At 39.8% G+C, this 17,651-nt stretch overlaps 4 protein-coding genes across 5 annotated transcripts in view; 2 read left to right on the forward strand and 2 right to left on the reverse strand.

The window, feature by feature from the left end:
* LOC134750032 (putative metabolite transport protein HI_1104) overlaps window positions 1-17,651 on the reverse strand; it is a 397,448-nt gene that overhangs the window by 195,915 nt on the left and 183,882 nt on the right. The gene's annotated exons all lie outside the window — the stretch shown is intronic.
* Window positions 131-9,878, forward strand: LOC134750029 (outer dynein arm-docking complex subunit 1-like). Its single transcript, XM_063685108.1, has 12 exons — window positions 131-375; window positions 816-941; window positions 1,399-1,593; window positions 2,281-2,420; window positions 3,281-3,455; window positions 4,094-4,273; window positions 4,964-5,114; window positions 6,267-6,438; window positions 7,316-7,457; window positions 7,879-8,006; window positions 8,768-8,902; window positions 9,720-9,878. The coding sequence occupies exons 1-12, from the start codon at window positions 310-312 to the stop codon at window positions 9,754-9,756; spliced, it is 1,647 nt and encodes a 548-aa protein (XP_063541178.1). The 5' UTR covers window positions 131-309; the 3' UTR covers window positions 9,757-9,878.
* LOC134750034 (zinc finger protein 675-like) lies at window positions 9,872-14,041 on the reverse strand. 2 transcript variants are annotated; one of them, XM_063685114.1, is made up of 3 exons: window positions 13,721-14,041; window positions 11,625-11,753; window positions 9,872-11,498 (listed from the first exon to the last, which is right to left on the reverse strand). In XM_063685114.1, the coding sequence occupies exons 1-3, from the start codon at window positions 13,826-13,828 to the stop codon at window positions 10,215-10,217; spliced, it is 1,521 nt and encodes a 506-aa protein (XP_063541184.1). In that variant the 5' UTR covers window positions 13,829-14,041; the 3' UTR covers window positions 9,872-10,214. The 2 variants fall into 2 exon arrangements, with proteins under 2 accessions (XP_063541184.1, XP_063541185.1); XM_063685115.1 differs by having other exon boundaries at window positions 11,625-11,746; window positions 13,717-14,041.
* The window catches only part of LOC134750047 (serine/threonine-protein phosphatase alpha-2 isoform), a 69,694-nt gene continuing 68,588 nt past the window's right edge, over window positions 16,546-17,651 (forward strand). Inside the window, exons 1-2 of the mRNA XM_063685131.1 lie at window positions 16,546-16,780; window positions 16,949-17,080. Of these exons, the coding sequence (XP_063541201.1) occupies window positions 16,720-16,780; window positions 16,949-17,080 (193 nt within the window). The 5' untranslated portion in view covers window positions 16,546-16,719. The remainder of the gene's footprint in view (window positions 16,781-16,948; window positions 17,081-17,651) is intronic.

Genomic DNA, 17,651 nt, shown 5'->3' on the forward strand with positions numbered 1-17,651 from the left:
TATTATAGAATATAAGTTTGACGTTTAAAATAACGCACTGCGTGTGCTATTAAAATCGTTCCAGACTTTTCTTGGTCTAACTACACCCACCGTCCACCCTTCCACACTCTTTCTATTTCTGAACATCGACATAGATGTAGAGCGATCTTTTTATCAACGAAAACTCATTTAACTCATGGCGAAAAGCAAATCACGCCATTCAAAAATGACAAACTGAAAATTCTTCTGTCAGTGTGTATTTACGTTCTTTCAGACGAATATTTTTCGCTGTTCATATTATTATTATTTTGAGATTATACGTTTATCACAATGCCACAGCAAGTGGAACAGAAGACTATTGACCCAGAAGCGGAGCTCAGCAATGTGCAGCGCATGGTAAGTACAAATATAAGTTTCCAATGTTATTTGTCCTACCTTTTATCACTGGACCTTGGACCGTCAGAAACTTGGTTGGTTTGGTCACCGTATTATGGCTACTCCCATTCTATACTATATAAAGCCTATTCAGCTTCTAGTCTATAAGAGGCGGGGCAGGAACTTTTCTGATGTGAATTTCTCTTCCACCAAATGTTCTCGTCGTGTGCGTTATACACAAAAACCTTTTCTCATTGGTATAATTCCTCTAAGGAGAGAAAGCTACTGCAAAATCCGGTGTGAATGAGGTGCTCTTGGAGAGAACCCTGTTCCCCAAAGATGATTGTAGTACTAGAATAAACTCAGGTATTTTTGGAGAAAACTCTGCCCTGGTACTTCCCTGGGTCATCTCTATACCTTACTGTGAGGAATGATAGACAGACAAAAATCCTATTTTTTAGTTTAAGAAGCTCGCGCCGATGTGCAGCGTGGAGAAGCGCGCCGGCGGCGAGCCACAGCTCGCTCCTCAGGAGAAGCAGCTCGGCATATTGGCTTATGAGCTTAAGGAAACCCTGCTTTGCATCAACGTAAGTAAAGGGACTTCGACTTGCTAGTTCTTACTGTCATTACTGTAGATAATCAGATAGGCTAAGAAAATATCGATGAACTAAATACTGATTCATAATGAAATAGCGAGTTACAATACTCGTACTTACAATGAGATACAGAGTTAGAGATAGAGTAAGTAACTACCTACACAAAATCATTTTGTCGATAACTTCTTTGCGGAGTAATACAGTTTTTCTTTTAACACTGTAATCCCCTTAAGTGCATCCAGTTCAAATATGGCCACCGACAGCGCTTTGCAGTGCACTTTACATCCTACTTGCGTACGTACGTAATTCAGGCGACGCGAGCACTTCGTAAACAGGCGCATCTATCAGCTTTGGACACACCATTCTGAAAAAGAAGCACGCTTCCTAAATTTGCTGTGGTACGTGCGAAAAGGGATATGAATGGCTCATTTGATTCACCTTTTTACAGCTAGCAAGAAAAGGTCAACACGGCCTCCGCGACCGATTGACGAAGAAAAGCACAAAACATTCGATCATGGAGTACGAACACTTGGACTTGGAAGTGAGAGATGAGCGCAATCAGCAGACCGAGCTGGACTGTCTTAACTACCTCGCCACCAAGCAGATGCAGGAGTTTCTGAAGAAAGTGCCTACCGAAGCTGATGTAAGTAATTTCTTCACTCTTCGCAACAAAATGGTGAAATATCCCTTGGTTTGTTATGGGACTATGGGTACAAAACATGCATTGAGAAACTAAACCTGCTATTTATTTTTCACCTCAGCAGCTCGAACAAGCCTACTTTCGTCACTCCCTGGAGTTAGGAAAGTGCGACTTTCGTCACTCCAGGGAGTGAACCAAAGTAGCTTTTTAATTTAGTGAAGGCCATGAACTGCCACTTCATACTTCGGGGTCTATTACAAATTCGAAATACATTTTAACCTTTATATAATATGTTATCACTACTGAGGTGAAAAATTATATGTGTCACACGAAAGCATCTCGTGTTTTTGAGTCCCTCGCTACGCTCAAGATTCTAACTTAAAATCAATCGCTTCGCTCGTGTCAATTATAGAATATTTCGCTTACTCGGGACTCAAAATCAACACTCGCAAGAAAAACCAACTCAATTATAGAATATTTAATCAAATATAGAATATTTGGCTTACTCGGGACTCAAAATCAACACTCGCAAGAAAAACCAACTTTCCTCTCTTGTTGCACAAATAACTATTGATTAAGCCCTTAAATTAGGGAACGATTTTGCCGAAACGTACGCTGATCCTTAACTTTCGGAAATGGAAGCGATAATTTTTGTTTTTCTACGTATTATTGAGTAGCCTCCATATGCAGGAGCTGGCTATGATCGAGGATGCATCAGCCCGTCTCCGGCGCATGGAGAACCGACTCGATTTGGCCACCAAACGATTCTGCGTCGTCAACTCTGACAACAAGCATGTCCGTGAAGAAATCCACCGGCTGATGGTTGAGAGGTAATTTGCCTTCTTACCGTCTAGCCACCCAGGGGCCTATAAAATGGCATTCCAATCTATTGTATTTTGAGTTTTTATTTTGATATCAGAAAGGCATATTTTAGTTTGGATTTTTTGGTGGAATTGGCAGTTTGGATTTGTGGTTCCTTCTTAGATTCCAAGGTGCCATGGTGAATGTACCGAAGTACCGACAGGACCTCAACTAACCGGCAGCTACCTTCAAAACTGCATATACTCCAGCATGCTGCGGGCTGATGGTGTTGCATGATTATCAGGGTCAGTTGGGGTCAGTGTCGAATATTAAGGCCCAGTAAGTTCGTGTTCTTCTCTCACTCACTGAGCGTAAGCGTGAGCGAGATGGAAGTGCGTGCGCGGATAACATGTTTATTTTTAATTGTTTGTCTGTTTAAATAAATAAAAAAGTAATCGATACGTTCCCCCAAACATGATATTGCCGATTTTTAGCAATTTTCATATTTTTAGATTTGTGTATAATTTGCTACAATTTTATAGTGCAGTTTAGATCAATCCTTTTTTTTTCGTCTATCGAGTGAAAGTCAAAACTCAGGATTCGAATCGATACAGTCCCTTGAGAAATAAGGCCTCAATATTGCTATTATGGTAGCCGTATTGTGATCCAAACAAGCGCTACGACCTTTTAAAAACTCAGTTTTCTGAACCTACTGCACCTTAACTTAAGGTATCGGTTAGAATCCACCCTTAGGCACAGTAGGCCTCTATGTCACTAGTAGTGACATAGAGGCCAGCACAGCACGGTAGTGACTCACTACCATGCTGTGCTGTTCGGAAATTCACGAAAAAATAACTCGTCTATTTATCCAATCTATTTCCGTTTACAGGAACAGCTTCAACATCCAATGGAACCGCACCATCGGCAAGCTGGTAAAGGGCAAGGAATACCTCATGGACATCTTTGAGATCGCCGCCCTCGCTTTTGGGGACAGGGACGAGTGCATCAGGAAGGTGGAGGCGTTGAAGTGGAAAGGGCTGTTCCAGCTGAACAGGGATATTGCGGTTCGAATTTGGAATTATCATTAAGTACAGTACAGTAAATGTACATATAACCTATAGGAAAAGTCCGTGAAGTCCGTAAGGCAGCACCCTTGTTTACTGACGTTAAAAGGTGGAGCGTTAGTGTCAAATTTAAATTTTCCAATTTAGGCCACGAGAGCTCAAGAAGAAACAAAATGTAGACAGACAAGAAGTCACTTTAATACCATTGGCGCTGCCCTTGAGCTCCATCATCCGACACATGGAGATGAACGAAAAAGCTCTTGAGGTGCATTCCACGAGAATGTCCCGCACGAAACGCCGTTCTTGTAATAGTAATGGAAAGACTGAGAAAATGATATTAGGTCTGGTAATATTTCAACTCTTCGCTAACAAATTGGCAGTATATTCTCGAGCTTTACGGATTTGATTAAATTAGCTGCATACAAGGCAAAAACATTTCGTAGGGGACATTCTCGTGGAGTGCCCCTTGAGTAGGCGATTACACAAAAGATATCGATGGGTCGAAGTCGTATACAATTCGACTCATCGGAACCCAAAGGCCCCCGATACAATAAGATAACACCATTGGGGTTCCCAGACAAACTAATTTTTCACTGGAAGTTAACATTAGTGGAGTAAGTATATTAATTCTGTTACAGGAAATGCAATCCTACGAAGGCGAGATCAACCACCTAGCTAAACTGGAGGAGTACTTGCGCGTAAAAGGCTCTCGCAGAATTTGCGAAGCGGATGAGATGGAAGAAATTAAGAGACAGGAGGAGATCCAGCGATGCGAGAGCGAGATCTCGAGACACGACGCGCTGCTGAATGAGATCTTTGTACGTTTACCATCATAGAGATAGGCCAATTTACCCTCTCTTTCCGCCCTTTTTGCAGTTTTAAATTTGGAACCTTTTTTTAGGGTTCTGTATCCAAAGGGTAAAAACGGGACCCTATTATTAGGGTTCCGTACCCAAAGGGTAAAAACGGGACCCTATTACTAAGACCGCTGTCCGTCTGTCTGTCACCAGGCTGTATCTCATGAACCGTGATAGTTAGACAGTTGAAATTTTCACAGATGATGTATTTCTGTTGCCGCTATAACAACAAATACTAAAAACAGAATAAAATAAATATTTAAGTGGAGATCCCATACAACAAACATGATTTTTTTGGCGTTTTTTGCGTAATGGTGCGCGAGTCCGACTAGCACTTGGCCGGTTTTTCCATTACAGTTCAAGATTCTGTTTGATTATGTCCTTTTAAAAGGAAAGAGGAGATTAAAAATCTCTTTAGGTGTGGACTTTTTATTATTTTTATTAATTATCATAAATTCAAATTTCTTATCATTTCCTTTATATGTTTTTTATTGAGCTATCATCCACGCAGATTGAGCTTTGATCGATTGGCGTTGATCTACAATCAATCCGTTAGTGTTTTACATCCATCGCTTATTAGTCGCTTAAGTTGCTTACGGACAGTTGGTCGTATAATGTGGACAGCGCGAAAATCTAAAAATCGACTTCCAGCAATACGCGGGCACCAGCCGCGTGCTCAGCGTCGTGAACAACTTCGTGGCGCACGAGATGCAAAACTTCCAGTGCTTTGTGCTGCTGTGCGAGGTGCTGCAGGAGTCCATCTTCCTGCGGCGGGAGCTGAACAGGGCGAGGCAGCTCATATGTGAGACTCCTATATTTATATTTAGCTGCTTGCTGAGCGTCGTGGACAACTTCGTAGCGAATTAGATGCAAAACTCTCAGTGCTTCATGCTGCTGTGCGAGGTGCTGCAGGACTTCCAGTGCTTTGTGATGCTGTGTGAGGTGCTGCAGGGGTCCATCTTCCTGCGGCAGGAGCTGAGCAGGGCGAGGCAGCTCTTATGTGAGACTCCTGTATTTATATTTAGCTGCTTGCAGAGCGTCGTGGACAACTTCGTAGCGAATTAGATGCAAAACTCTCAGTGCTTCATGCTGCTGTGCGAGGTGCTGCAGGACTTCCAGTGCTTTGTGATGCTGTGTGAGGTGCTGCAGGGGTCCATCTTCCTGCGGCAGGAGCTGAGCAGGGCGAGGCAGCTCTTATGTGAGACTCCTGTATTTATATTTAGCTGCTTGCTGAGCGTCGTGGACAACTTCGTAGCGAATTAGATGCAATCTCTCAGTGCTTCATGCTGCTGTGCGAGGTGCTGCAGGAGTCCATCTTCTTGCGGCGGGAGCTGAACAGGGCGAGGCAGCTCATATGTGAGACTCCTGTATTTATTATATTTAGCTGGTTGCGTAGCTTCGTGAACAACTTCGTAGCGAATTAGATGCAGAACTTTTAATGCTTTGTGCTGCTGTGCGAGGTGCTGCACTGCAGGGGTCCATCTTCCTGCGGCGGGAGCTGAACAGGGTGAGGCAGCTCATATATGAGACTCCTATAGAGTTCTTCTAAGCTAACTTTGCTGTAGGCCTAGCAGGAGTGGCGCGACAGTATCTTTCCCGCGAGATAGAGTACCCGCCCTTTTCTAACTGTATTAATTAAAGAGCCCGGCTGAGACCTCAAGGTGTGACATTTTAAACGCCATATTTTCATTAAAAAAACTGTCATTAATGATGACATGGCCATACTTTGTCATTGCAAATGCCATGCAGAGTTAACTTGGTCCGACACTATATTTATTATTTTTACTATGTTTAAATATTCCCCGAATATAACTCGGATACATGCTGGGATAAGGCCATTTAGTGGCACTTTCTTCTTTATACGGTTTTTCTTATGTGTGTTTTGTGTCGTTTGTGTTTACGAATAAACTATTTCTTTTCTATTCGTACTTTCTTATGACACATTTTTACCCAGTGGACCAGCGTGACATCAACGAGGCTCGAGAGGAGATGCAAACCAAACGTCTGGTCAGCATGAGACTAGCATTAGACCAGCAGAGAGCCAAGGTGCAGGAGAAACGAGACCTGGATGTAGCCGCGGATAACACCATCATCAAGGTGCTGAAAGGTATCGACGACTTAGTCAGGTATGTGAGATCAGCAGAGTCAAGGTACTCTAGATAGTAGTTAATGCATTTTCTTTTATCGACAAAACCCCGTGTATCATGATTTTTTAAAGGTGTACCTCAAGGAGGCATCATAGGGCCATAATTTTACCTTTTCATCCCAAACACAGAAATGACCCATAACGATACAATCACAATGATTTGATAAAATGGAATGACTATGAAGTTATACTCGCCATAGAAATTAAGTTTGAAAGGCACCGACGATTTAGTCAGGTATTTGGGATCAGCAGAATCGATAAGGCTCGAGGCGAGATGCAAACCAAACGTCTGGTCAGCATAGGGCAGCAGCAGAGAACCAAGGTGTAGGAAAAGCGGGATTTGGATGCAGCCGCTGACTACACCATCGTCAAAGTGCTGCGTGGCATCGAGGCATCGACCACGTAATTCCGCGGCGCCACTCCATAGTCCATATCCACTACATATCATGTCAAGTCGAGCTTGATGTATAAATTAGGACAACTTTTGAACAGAATTGCTAGTAGATACTGACTGACTGTACCATTACCACCACTACCATTACCACGGTAGTGATACTGGAATATTATTCAAATTGCCAAGCTATGATGAACCAGATTAACAAGATGAATTACCTACGCCGTCGAAGCAGCGATGCGATAACCCTATTTTCACATATTGAATTTTATACTTAGTTTTATTTATTTTTGTAAACCTGTGTTGTGTACAATAAAGTGATTACTATTACTACTACTACTACTACTACTACTATTACTACTACTACTACTACTACTACTAATGGATAGAAAACACAATTTTAATGGGTTACTAACAGTTCGATTGAAAATAACGTTAAACTTTTTTATGGCCATGTTTACAGGCTAGCTAAATGCGACACCACGCCTCTCCTGTCGCTGCTCGGCAACCACCGGGAGACCACCAAGTGGAACGTCACAAAGTTTCTGCGGATCCTCGAGGCTGAAGTCAAGGGCCTCATTGAAGTTTGCTACGGTGCCGTCAAGGTCTGAATTTTTTGTTTTTTCATCATCCCACGATTGCGTGTGCGTATAAGTCGTTTAACCCCTTACCTAAAATGTCTGCTTTAGTTTTTTGCCTGGCTACATCATTCACCAGTTACATAACAGTTGTCAATAGACACAAAGCTAAAATGCAAACTTGTATATATGGAGATTTTCAGTTTTCTAAAATTAATTGTCTCTGGGCTATCAATAACACAATAAAGAAAATACAGTTTGTTGGACAAAATACATCACAGAATATATTCACACATTCCTGCATTATCTACCTGAACACAACTGGCAACAACATCTTATCACGACAGTTCTAGGGTGGATCAATATTGTACCTCTCTATATCACATCAGCATCTTCCCAGTATTGTCAGTTTAATGCGAGTCTATACCTGTTGAAATATGTGTTTCAGCCCCCAGCTCCGACTCCCAAAGGGCGTAAAGCAGCGGAGGCCAGCGTCAAGCTAGTAGCAGATCCCTACGTTGTGGCCCTGCGTCCTAACAGGATTGAGAAACTTGTGCCATACCAGCCGTGCGCTTAGTAAGTCTTCTTCGTCTTCTATTACTTTGAATCAGGGATGTTGCGGATGCGGATTTTTAAAGGCTCACATCCGCGGATGCGGATCCGGATGTCGAGATTAGGCACATAAAAAACGTGAAATATTACACTTTAGTAATTTTTATTTTAAAAAAAACGAAACCATTAGTATTTGAACAAGAATATAGGTGCCCCACAATCGCATTACTATATATACGTGATATATACTAAAGTCCAAATAAAAGAAACTTTTCACTTCTTGTCGCTGTCCGTCATAGGCTAAAGTACTCGATCGACGAATCACAAAAACGAAACGAGATTCCTATTGGCTAATGACTAAGTTTCAAAGACATTCAAAGTTTGAATTGTGGAATGGTATCTTTATTTTTTCACTTGCTTCGGTCCTGCGCTATTAGGGCAACCTACGCCTGCCCCACCCCCAACCCACCAGTCTTTATTCCACGGAAAGGCGCTAAGCAAATTTAGGGCGTCCATCAGGTACTTATTGAATTTTAACCCACATTTGGACTTCGTGACAGCAACACTATCTGGACCTAACTTATATCTTTACGAAATTGCCAAAAAAATGCCTTTTTTTGGTTTGCCAGTAAATAATGTGGATAATTCACACGTGCTATCGTACCTAGCTACGACGGTATCCAAAAAGTTAAGCTTTACATGCCATAAGCTACATCAAAATTGGTCAGTTTTGCCATTCCTTACAGATTTCTTATAGATATTTAACCAACCTTCCTTTATCTTAGCTGCGTGGAAGACTACATCATGAACCTGATCTTCGAGAATCTAGCCGTGCCCGCCGACCGCGATTATGTGGAGACCATCTTCCATCTCGAGGCCATCAACACCAAGTTCGGCATATACACGCTAACCAACCCCGCGTAAGTATACTTTATTTCCCTTTATGACATAAAAGTAAACTGTAGAGGGAGCACAGTGGCCTCCTATTTATAGTATTTTATTAACCCTTTTCCAGGCAATATTCAGTCAATCAAAAGGGTACTTTATTGTCGGTTGTCAATAAGGCGCTATGTCCATATAGCTTCAATTTGAAATCAACCTTATTGACAAGCGACAATGTGGTACCTCTTAGTTGAAAATGTCACATTTATCGACCACATATTGTTAATTAGATTGCACTTTCATATAATGTGAAACTGTTTGTTTTCAAATAAATCATCAAAGCTGGATTTATTGGAATATATTTGTTTTTTTTTTAAAAAAACCTTGTAGATTGGTGTGGCCTGGAAAAGGGCTTAAAATTGTAGACTTTACAACTTTAAGGAGTTATTTGATCTTTGCCGGAAATTTTCTGTTATCTAGCTTGCTACTTTCTCTGTCCCTCTCAGTAGCTAGTGACCGGCGATCGATATAGATTTAGCACAGATTTAGCAAGTACCTCTAAGGTTAGAAAACACTGTGGCAAGAGAAACTTGTAGGAATCCCCATACTGTATATCTCTTGCCTAGTAACCCCGGGCAAAATAAACTTCTCCCATATGACCTTATAAGTAGGCCACAAAGTGGGTAGCCGACTCTCTAACCTTGTTGTTTCTATTGCCTCAATTCTTGTTACACCTACGCCTCTGGATGAAGTTGTGGTTAAAAATTCGAATAAAATGAGTACAATATACGGATAGGTTATCATTGTGAACAGTTGAGCTACCAGAGGTTTTACTAATTACTTTTTTCTTTACAGAAAACGTCATCCATACAGGCAGAGTAAAGGAGAATAGTTGATTTTTCTCTACACGGCAAAATAATATCTAAATATTAGATTACGTAAAGTGTCTGTAGATTCAGAGTTTTGATATAGAATTAAAATGTGAGTATTTAATTTAATAAATCTTTATTAAAACTCGGCGTTTTTATCATTCAGAAAAAACCTAAACACGTCGGTGGACTCGATATCTGTTCGTAGTCGCTTTTCTCCACAAAACGGGAAAGCTCTTCAATCGGCTACGAGCGTAGCGCTACGAAAACGTTAGCAGTGAATGCGTTAATATGTACCTAGTTGCATGTCCTTCTCAGCAGAAGCTTTTGGAGACCGAATAGAAATAACCCCCTTTGTTTTAATTGACTAGGCTAAGCACTATTGGCAGCATATTGGCAGTGTCAATGTGAGCCCTGCCATACTTGACGTAAAACTTTACGGGTATCTAAGTGTAAATACTAATACTCGCAATAAATTACATTACTCCTTAGCCATGCTAACAGCCTTCATAATGACCGGAGCTACCCTCTTGAAGAACCGAGCTCGCTCATTCTCATGAGTTTTAGCATGCCTCTTCAAATCGCACTTCTGAACACACGCGTAATCACACAGTTCACATTTAAACCTCTTATCCCCTATATGCCTTTTGATATGTCTGTCCAAATGATTCTTACTAGCAGCCTGATATTCACACCACAAACATTTATAAGGTTTAACTCCCTTATGCGAATTCATGTGTTTGGTTAAACTACATAGTTCGGTGAATCCTTTGTTGCATTGTTTGCATTTGTATGGACGCTCTTTAGTGTGTACACGAAGGTGGCACACTAATCTACTTTTTGTAGCACATTGGTAATCACAGACAGCGCATATGACGAATCCTGAGTGTTTCTTCCTATGGTACGTTAGTCTCTTTTTGTGCAGGGTTTGGTAGTGGCATTTGTTGCAGTGATACAATTTATTTTCTGGTTTTTGCTTTGGGATTTCTGGCTTATTATCATCACATTTAACACTCGATACCTTCTTTATTGTTCTACCATCTACCTTACACTTTTTTATAAAATTGTACTCCTTGACATCTTTGCTTGAGTTTGAAGCTAAAATATCTTTTAGATTGTTTTTATCATCGTTTATTTGACTAAATTCAGTGTCAATGGGTTGGTTAATTTCTTCATCAATTTCCAGTAAACTTTCATCATCTTCAGATTTTACATTTCTTAATAATTTTCCTGCATCAATTTGGATATACGGCGTCTCTTTAAGTTTTACCGTTTCTATATATATAGTGTGACTCGTTGATGGCTCCACGTTACCAGTCACTTCAGAACTCTGCGTTACTCCAGGCTCAATCTTAACCATGTGACACAGACTCGGTTCTTCAGTGTCTTGTATTTTACCAGGCTCGATCCAGGCCGTGATATTATTACTAGGATTTTCTGGAGTTTTGTCAGGTTCTGTTTTAACTACGACATGTTTCAGATCTTCAATATTTTGAGTTTTATTAAGTTCCATCCTAAGCACGGCTTCGTCCGTTGGATTTTCTGTACCTTGCCTTTTACCAGACTTTGTATTAAGCGTGGCATTATCTGTCGGACCTTCAAGCTTTTGGGTCTCCCAAGGTTCAGTATTAGAGTCTGTCTTATTCTTGATACCTTCCGACTTTTCTACCTCACTGGGCCTCATAGTCTCCAGTGTGAAGGTTGGAAGGGTGTCAACTAAGTTGTGCTGCTGTCGATCGACTGCGGCAATGGCGTCTTCAGTGAGCTGTGAATTATGAAGTTTTGATTAGAGATAGTGATTATAGGTAGCTTCTGAGTAGAAAAAATGCAAAATTTTCCGATTCTAACACAAAAGTTGCACAACTTTAAATATAAATGCTTAACTAGGTACCTGGTTCTGATGCAGCAACCGGTTCAGGATGCCTTCTGAGATGGCACATTTCTCCTGCAGTCTGCAGCACTTGTCCAGGGTCTCCAAACAGGGGGCACAGAGAGCGTGTGGCTTGATGCGGTCTGCCATCTGGAATTAAATATTGCACGTTTCGGTAAAACGATGGAGGTAACATGTCGCAACTTCGAAATTATGTTGCGACATGTTTAGAGAGTCATGCACAACTCTAGTAACATGTCGCAACATCATGTCGCTCAGACGCATAGTTTCCGAGATATAATCGAAGAACCGAAAAACTGAACCTTCAAACCCCCCTCTCCCCAGGGTTACGGTCGGAGACTTTTGATATGTTCATCTCCTAAAACACCGAAGTCAAAAATTGTGTTCCTAGCGTTTCCCCCTCTATACCTTCTTTTTTTATGTGATAGCCAGCAAACGAGCAGACGATTAGATTACCTTCTTATTGCTTGGCCTATCTAGTGTTATTTTTTTTTTTTTTTTTTTTATTATAAACTGATCGGCGATATTTCAGTTATTTGGCTGCGTTTTTCTGTAAGGTGGTTGAGGTGGTGGGTCATGAAAGTCATGATACGGGACCTGCTTCGTACGAGTAAGCAGAGGGTCACTATCGACTAGGCTTGGATGTAGTTAACACAGTAGGTACAGTCAACCAATTTGATTATTTAAATATTGTTCGCTTAAGAAAAAAAATTTTTTTTCAATCTTTCTAATGGTAGTAATGGTACACCACATGATATTTACAATTAAAAAATAAATTCAGCATACCCCTCTCAACCCCCTAAATTTCCCTTGAAAAAAGAAATATGCAGTTTTCATTTCAATCAATCACTCAATCAATCAATCAAACATTTATTCAGCAAGTAGGCCACAGGGGAACTTTTACATGTCAATTTTTACAAACAATAAAATTAACCCAAAATTACAAAAAATAATTACATAAATATAAATGTTAAATTACACAAGAAAAAAAAAACTAATAAAAACTATACAAAGAACAGAAGTACTAAAATTGTTTAGAGATGTAAAAGTCTCTAGGTGTCAGAGATTAAATGTATATATATAATAATAAAAAAGATCATCAAATTATCCAAAGATGTAAAGGGTCGCCAAGACTTGAATTGTTATATAATTAATAAAAAGACAAGATATTAAATCAGACAAACAGACAAGAACCGAATGAAATGCCTCACGTCAATGCCACTCAAAAGTAAAGTTACATTGGTAAAATGAAGCCCGTGTAAACTTAAAAAGACCGGTCTCCACAAACAGCACATTTTTAGTGGTATTTATTTACACTATTAGTGGTGGATCGGTCGGAGTGGCGAGCCTTGGGGGAGGCCTATGTCCAGCAGTGGACGTCTATCGGCTGACATGATGATGATGATGATGATGATTAGTGGTACAGTCGTCATCAGATATATCGGAGCGGCCGAGGTGCTCAAATATATCTGAACAGTGAACACGCATTTTAACGCCCTGAAAATAGAGGCATGTTCAGATATTTTTGAGCACCTTGGCCGCTCCGATATATCTGACGGCGACTATAGTAGTTGCTATAACTGTTCCCAATTTTAAGCCCCCTCCACACTTGTGCGCGAATCGCGGTGCGAAGCCGCGAACTCGAGTGTGGATTCTAGTTCGCTAATCAGCGTAGTGGAGCGGGCTTTAGGTATACGTCAAACGGTCTCCGAGAAAATTGCATTTAACCGATTTCCAAGACCGAAGTGATCCCATAAGAGCTCCATGAGCAAAGTTTTGTACGGAGCTCTAAAAATACTTACTAAGATACGTGAAATATCTAGCATAGTCGCCATCAAATGTATCGGAGCGGCCAATGTGTCCACAAATATCTGAACACGCTATTGTCAAGGCCAAAGAGTAAAGGTCAAGGCGTTGAGAGTGCGTGTTCAGATATTTCTGAGCACCTGGGCCGCTCCGATATATCTGATGACAGTGATGACCAAAGAGTAAAGTAAGTTATAGGTGATGACTGTCGCCGCCACAGTTCCAATAGATGGCGTTGCCGAGTTAGCTACTTCACGCCTTAAAATAGGTATAAAATGAATTTTACATACCGATATAGCTGCCATTCTCTCAAACGCCTGTTCATATCTCGTTCGTAATATATTGTAAACAGGAACTCTGCACGCCAAACATGCTCGACATGCTAGCAAATCCGGCATTTTATTTATTTTCTTCGCTCTAGTTTATTTTCGCTACGCGCGCTATGACTATGACGAAAGCTAAGCTTCAAACTGCCAAACAGACTGAGGAAAATGACCCCCGCATTAGTGCCCGCATGCTTGCCCGCATCTGTTCTTCCATCCCTTTCTATAGCATTATACTTGGTGCAACTAACTCGCTCTAACGGGCGACCGTTATCGACTGTGACGATTTCCCCTCTCCTATCGTCGTCGGGCTTCGGAAATACGAGCTTGCATACGCCGCATGTCATATAGAGTTGTTACAACATGATTTGATGTATTATGTACCTCTATGATGACTTTTCCTTACTAGTGCGAAAGTGACGTGCGTTTCGTTCGCTACGGAGCGTTAACCTCGTTAACGATTGCACGTTGTCTACCGTAACGGACGGTTACAGTTTTACTGTTCAATTTGTACTGGTTAATGGTTAATTGCATTAACGTTTCGGCCAACACTGTTGGCTACGCACCCTGGCGTCATCTATAAAAAAAACCGGCCAAGTGCGAGTCGGCCTCGCGTTCCAAGGGTTCCGTACATTACACAATTTAAACAATGTATTTTTATGTGAAATGTCTTTAAAAAACCCGTAGGGGTCGGATCAAAAACTAAGTAATTAAGTCCGACTCACGCTTGACTGCACGTTTCTAATAGGTTTTCCGGTGATCTATAGGTAAAGATCTATTTTGTGTATTTTTTTCACAATTTTTGACCCAGTAGTTTCGGAGATAAAGGGGGGGGGGGGGGGAATGGTCATTTTTTACGTATTTTCTTGAATAACTTCTAAACTATTTATCTTAAAATTATATGTATAAGAAATATATTTGAGATTCTAACAATGAGCTCTTTCATTTGATATGTAACACGATAAAGTTTGAAAAACTTTTTTTTTAATTTTCTCATTTACCCCCCAAAAGTGGCCCCCGTGGGTAAAATTAATTTGTTTACGTTACATGTCCATCTTTGGGTCACAAACTTACATATGAGTACCAAATTTCAACTTAATTGGTCCAGTAGTTTCGGAGAAAATAGGCAGTGACAGACAGACAGACAGATAAGGGTTCCGTTTTTTCCTTTTGAGGTACGGAACCCTAAAAAACCTTTGAAAATAGGGCAGATGGCGCCCGCATAGGTTTTACCTATCACTCCTTGTCAAAAAGCCGTAACAAACTACCGAAAAAGAGAGAAAGAGATCTCTTTCTCGCTCTCACCAAGGTCGCGCGGTAGTCTGTCATGGCTTTTTTTATGATATAGGAGGCAAACGAGCAGACAGATCACCTGATGGTAAGCGATTACCGCCGCCCATGGACACCCGCAACACCAGAGACGTTGTAAGTGCGTTGCCGGCCTTTAAGATGGGAGAAAAGTAGGTACTTTAAGAAAAGTACCAAATTCTTGTTTTTGAGACAGAAAATGAAAATAATCCCCGCAGCATCCAGTCCACCCGGATGACCCGGATCATTGGAAATGAAAAGTACATTTTTATGCTCTTTTTTCTTTTATCGGTAATAGCTGCTCTCTGTTAGATATTAACCATTAACAGTGTTGCAGTGGATACAGAAGTTAACAAAAAAGCAAAAGAATATGAAATTATATTATATTATATTTCAATACTATCATCCTATATCCTATTTCAATTTAATCTACAATTATTACAATAATAAATACATATAATGACAGTCTGAGTGACAGTCACAGCATGACACTGACACTGACATTAGTTGCTGTGTTTTCAGATCTAAAAATTACGTGTTCCTTAATTGTTTTTACATTTTACGATTTTTTTCTGAATATTTGCAGCCTTTCCTTTTAGCACTTTTTTTTTATGTGATATTCAGCAAACGAGCAGACGAACCGCCTGATGGGAAGCAGTCATCGTCGCCCATGGACGTAAGCAACATCACAGGAGCCACTTAAGCATTGCCGACCCTTGAGAACCCTAAATACCCGCTTCTTGAAGAATCCCATGTCGTAGCACAAAGGAAATACCTCAGGAGGCAACTCATTCCACATTCCACTTATAATACATATCAGTTTATCAATGGTTTTTATAAAAAAGATGGTAAGTAACCGATAAAAACTTAAAAAGAATAAAATTATGATTGGTTTGAATCATATTCGAATGATTGGATCTTTTAAGGCAACACTGCTATTTCAATTTTTTACAGCTGCAACACTAAGCAGAATTAGTGATACCAGAGCTGAATTTTACCCGACATATGGGTAATATTAGGCTAAAAAAACATGTGTCACCCGTTGACCACGAACGCTGTAAAGGGTTCGAAACGTCGGGATGTAGTATAAATTCAATATACGCGACATAATCCGTTTTCATAGTTTTATTTCATGAGTAACTATCGCGGTAACCGAAGACAATACTAAAAAAACATTTAAAAAAAGTGATTCATTCTTATCGGAAGCAATTATTATTTTGGTACAAAGTGTAGTTAACTATTGACATTAAGAATACGTGTGGATTTTATTGTTACCAAAATTAAAAAATTTAACATAAATTAAACAAAAAAAAACCCCAATAAAATCCTAATTGAAAAATAGATAATCTTTTGTCTCAATTTTTAACCAAAAAGACACTGTTTATATCGTATGCATATGATTTGGATTATTTTTAAACTAACCTGCAGCACAATAAGTTTTTTTTTACAATTATTCGGGAGTCGACATTTTTGTAGCTGGGAACACCGATGATGTGTTTCTTTTGTTTGCGTGTGTGAGTGATGTCTCCGCCATTGGAACTCATTTAAGCCGAGAACTGAAATAGGTTGTACCTTTCATAAATCGGCAAAAATCTTTACAATCTTCTTTTCTTTACTTGTAATATTTAGTCATATTCCGTGCACAAACATTCTATCCGATGGCAGACAGAGACACAGATGAGTTAAACATCGACAATGTTATAAAAAAATTACTAAAAGGTAATGTTGATATACCAGGAAATAAATGAAACCGTCAGTGTTTTTCGTAAATATAAAGTGATAAACAATAAGTGTGTATTTGTTTAGCGGTTTGTGTGTGAAAGTGCAGTGTATTTCGTGTTATTTAGCTAAAATGGTTCCGTGTTTATATTTCGTTATTGTTTTCAGTCCGCGGCGAGAAGCCTGGCATGAATGTACAGTTAACGGAAATCGAGATCAAAGGGCTATGCTTAAAATCGCGGGAAATATTCTTATCACAGCCCATATTACTTGAGTTGGAAGCCCCTCTAAAAATATGCGGTGAGTAAAGCCTTTGCATAAACAAAACCATGTATAATTTGATCGGCAACTCTAGCCTAGCACTAGCATAAGTAACAGCATTATAGTTTCTACTTTCATAAACTATACTTTCCCAATGGCTGCTCTAAGTTAATATTTAGATTTCATCAATAATACAGCATTACTGTTTACTTTTTGCATATGATTTTATAAGGGAACTTGTAGGTACTTTTGTCTTTTCACTAGTAATTTTATAAAATCAGTTACAGGATGTAGAACATTTGAATTTTAATCCGGTGAAAGCATACAACTTTGAGATATTACTTTTCTGCTTAGAGTGCTTATCCATTTGATCTAATAAAATATAAATATTTTGGCTTAAAATATTAGAATTGACATGAAAATGATTTATATAAATGTCTGGAATAGTGTGTTTAATTATACAAAAAATACTTTATTTAACAAGGTTTCCTTGTTTTCTATGTGTATGTTATGCTGTATAAATTGTGATCCCTTGAAATTACAATCAAGTAAACCTTAAAATTAAATTAATAAGTTATTTGGCGAGTTTTAGTTGTTTTATCAAATTCAT

This window comes from Cydia strobilella, chromosome 19 (assembly GCF_947568885.1).
Source record: "Cydia strobilella chromosome 19, ilCydStro3.1, whole genome shotgun sequence".
Classification (NCBI taxonomy): domain Eukaryota; kingdom Metazoa; phylum Arthropoda; class Insecta; order Lepidoptera; family Tortricidae; genus Cydia; species Cydia strobilella.

Excerpts from the sequence above, each read along its gene's own strand:
- LOC134750034 (XM_063685114.1), bottom strand. The coding sequence starts at position 13,828 with ATGCCGGATTTGCTAGCATGTCGAGCATGTTTGGCGTGCAGAGTTCCT. Across the intron at positions 11,754-13,720 it reads AGAGAATGGCAGCTATATCG|ATGGCAGACCGCATCAAGCC; the intron begins GTATGTAAAATT and ends ATTTAATTCCAG. Across the intron at positions 11,499-11,624 it reads GGTTGCTGCATCAGAACCAG|CTCACTGAAGACGCCATTGC; the intron begins GTACCTAGTTAA and ends CATAATTCACAG.
- LOC134750029 (XM_063685108.1), top strand. The coding sequence starts at position 310 with ATGCCACAGCAAGTGGAACAGAAGACTATTGACCCAGAAGCGGAGCTC. Across the intron at positions 2,421-3,280 it reads CACCGGCTGATGGTTGAGAG|GAACAGCTTCAACATCCAAT; the intron begins GTAATTTGCCTT and ends TTCCGTTTACAG. Across the intron at positions 7,458-7,878 it reads TTTGCTACGGTGCCGTCAAG|CCCCCAGCTCCGACTCCCAA; the intron begins GTCTGAATTTTT and ends TATGTGTTTCAG.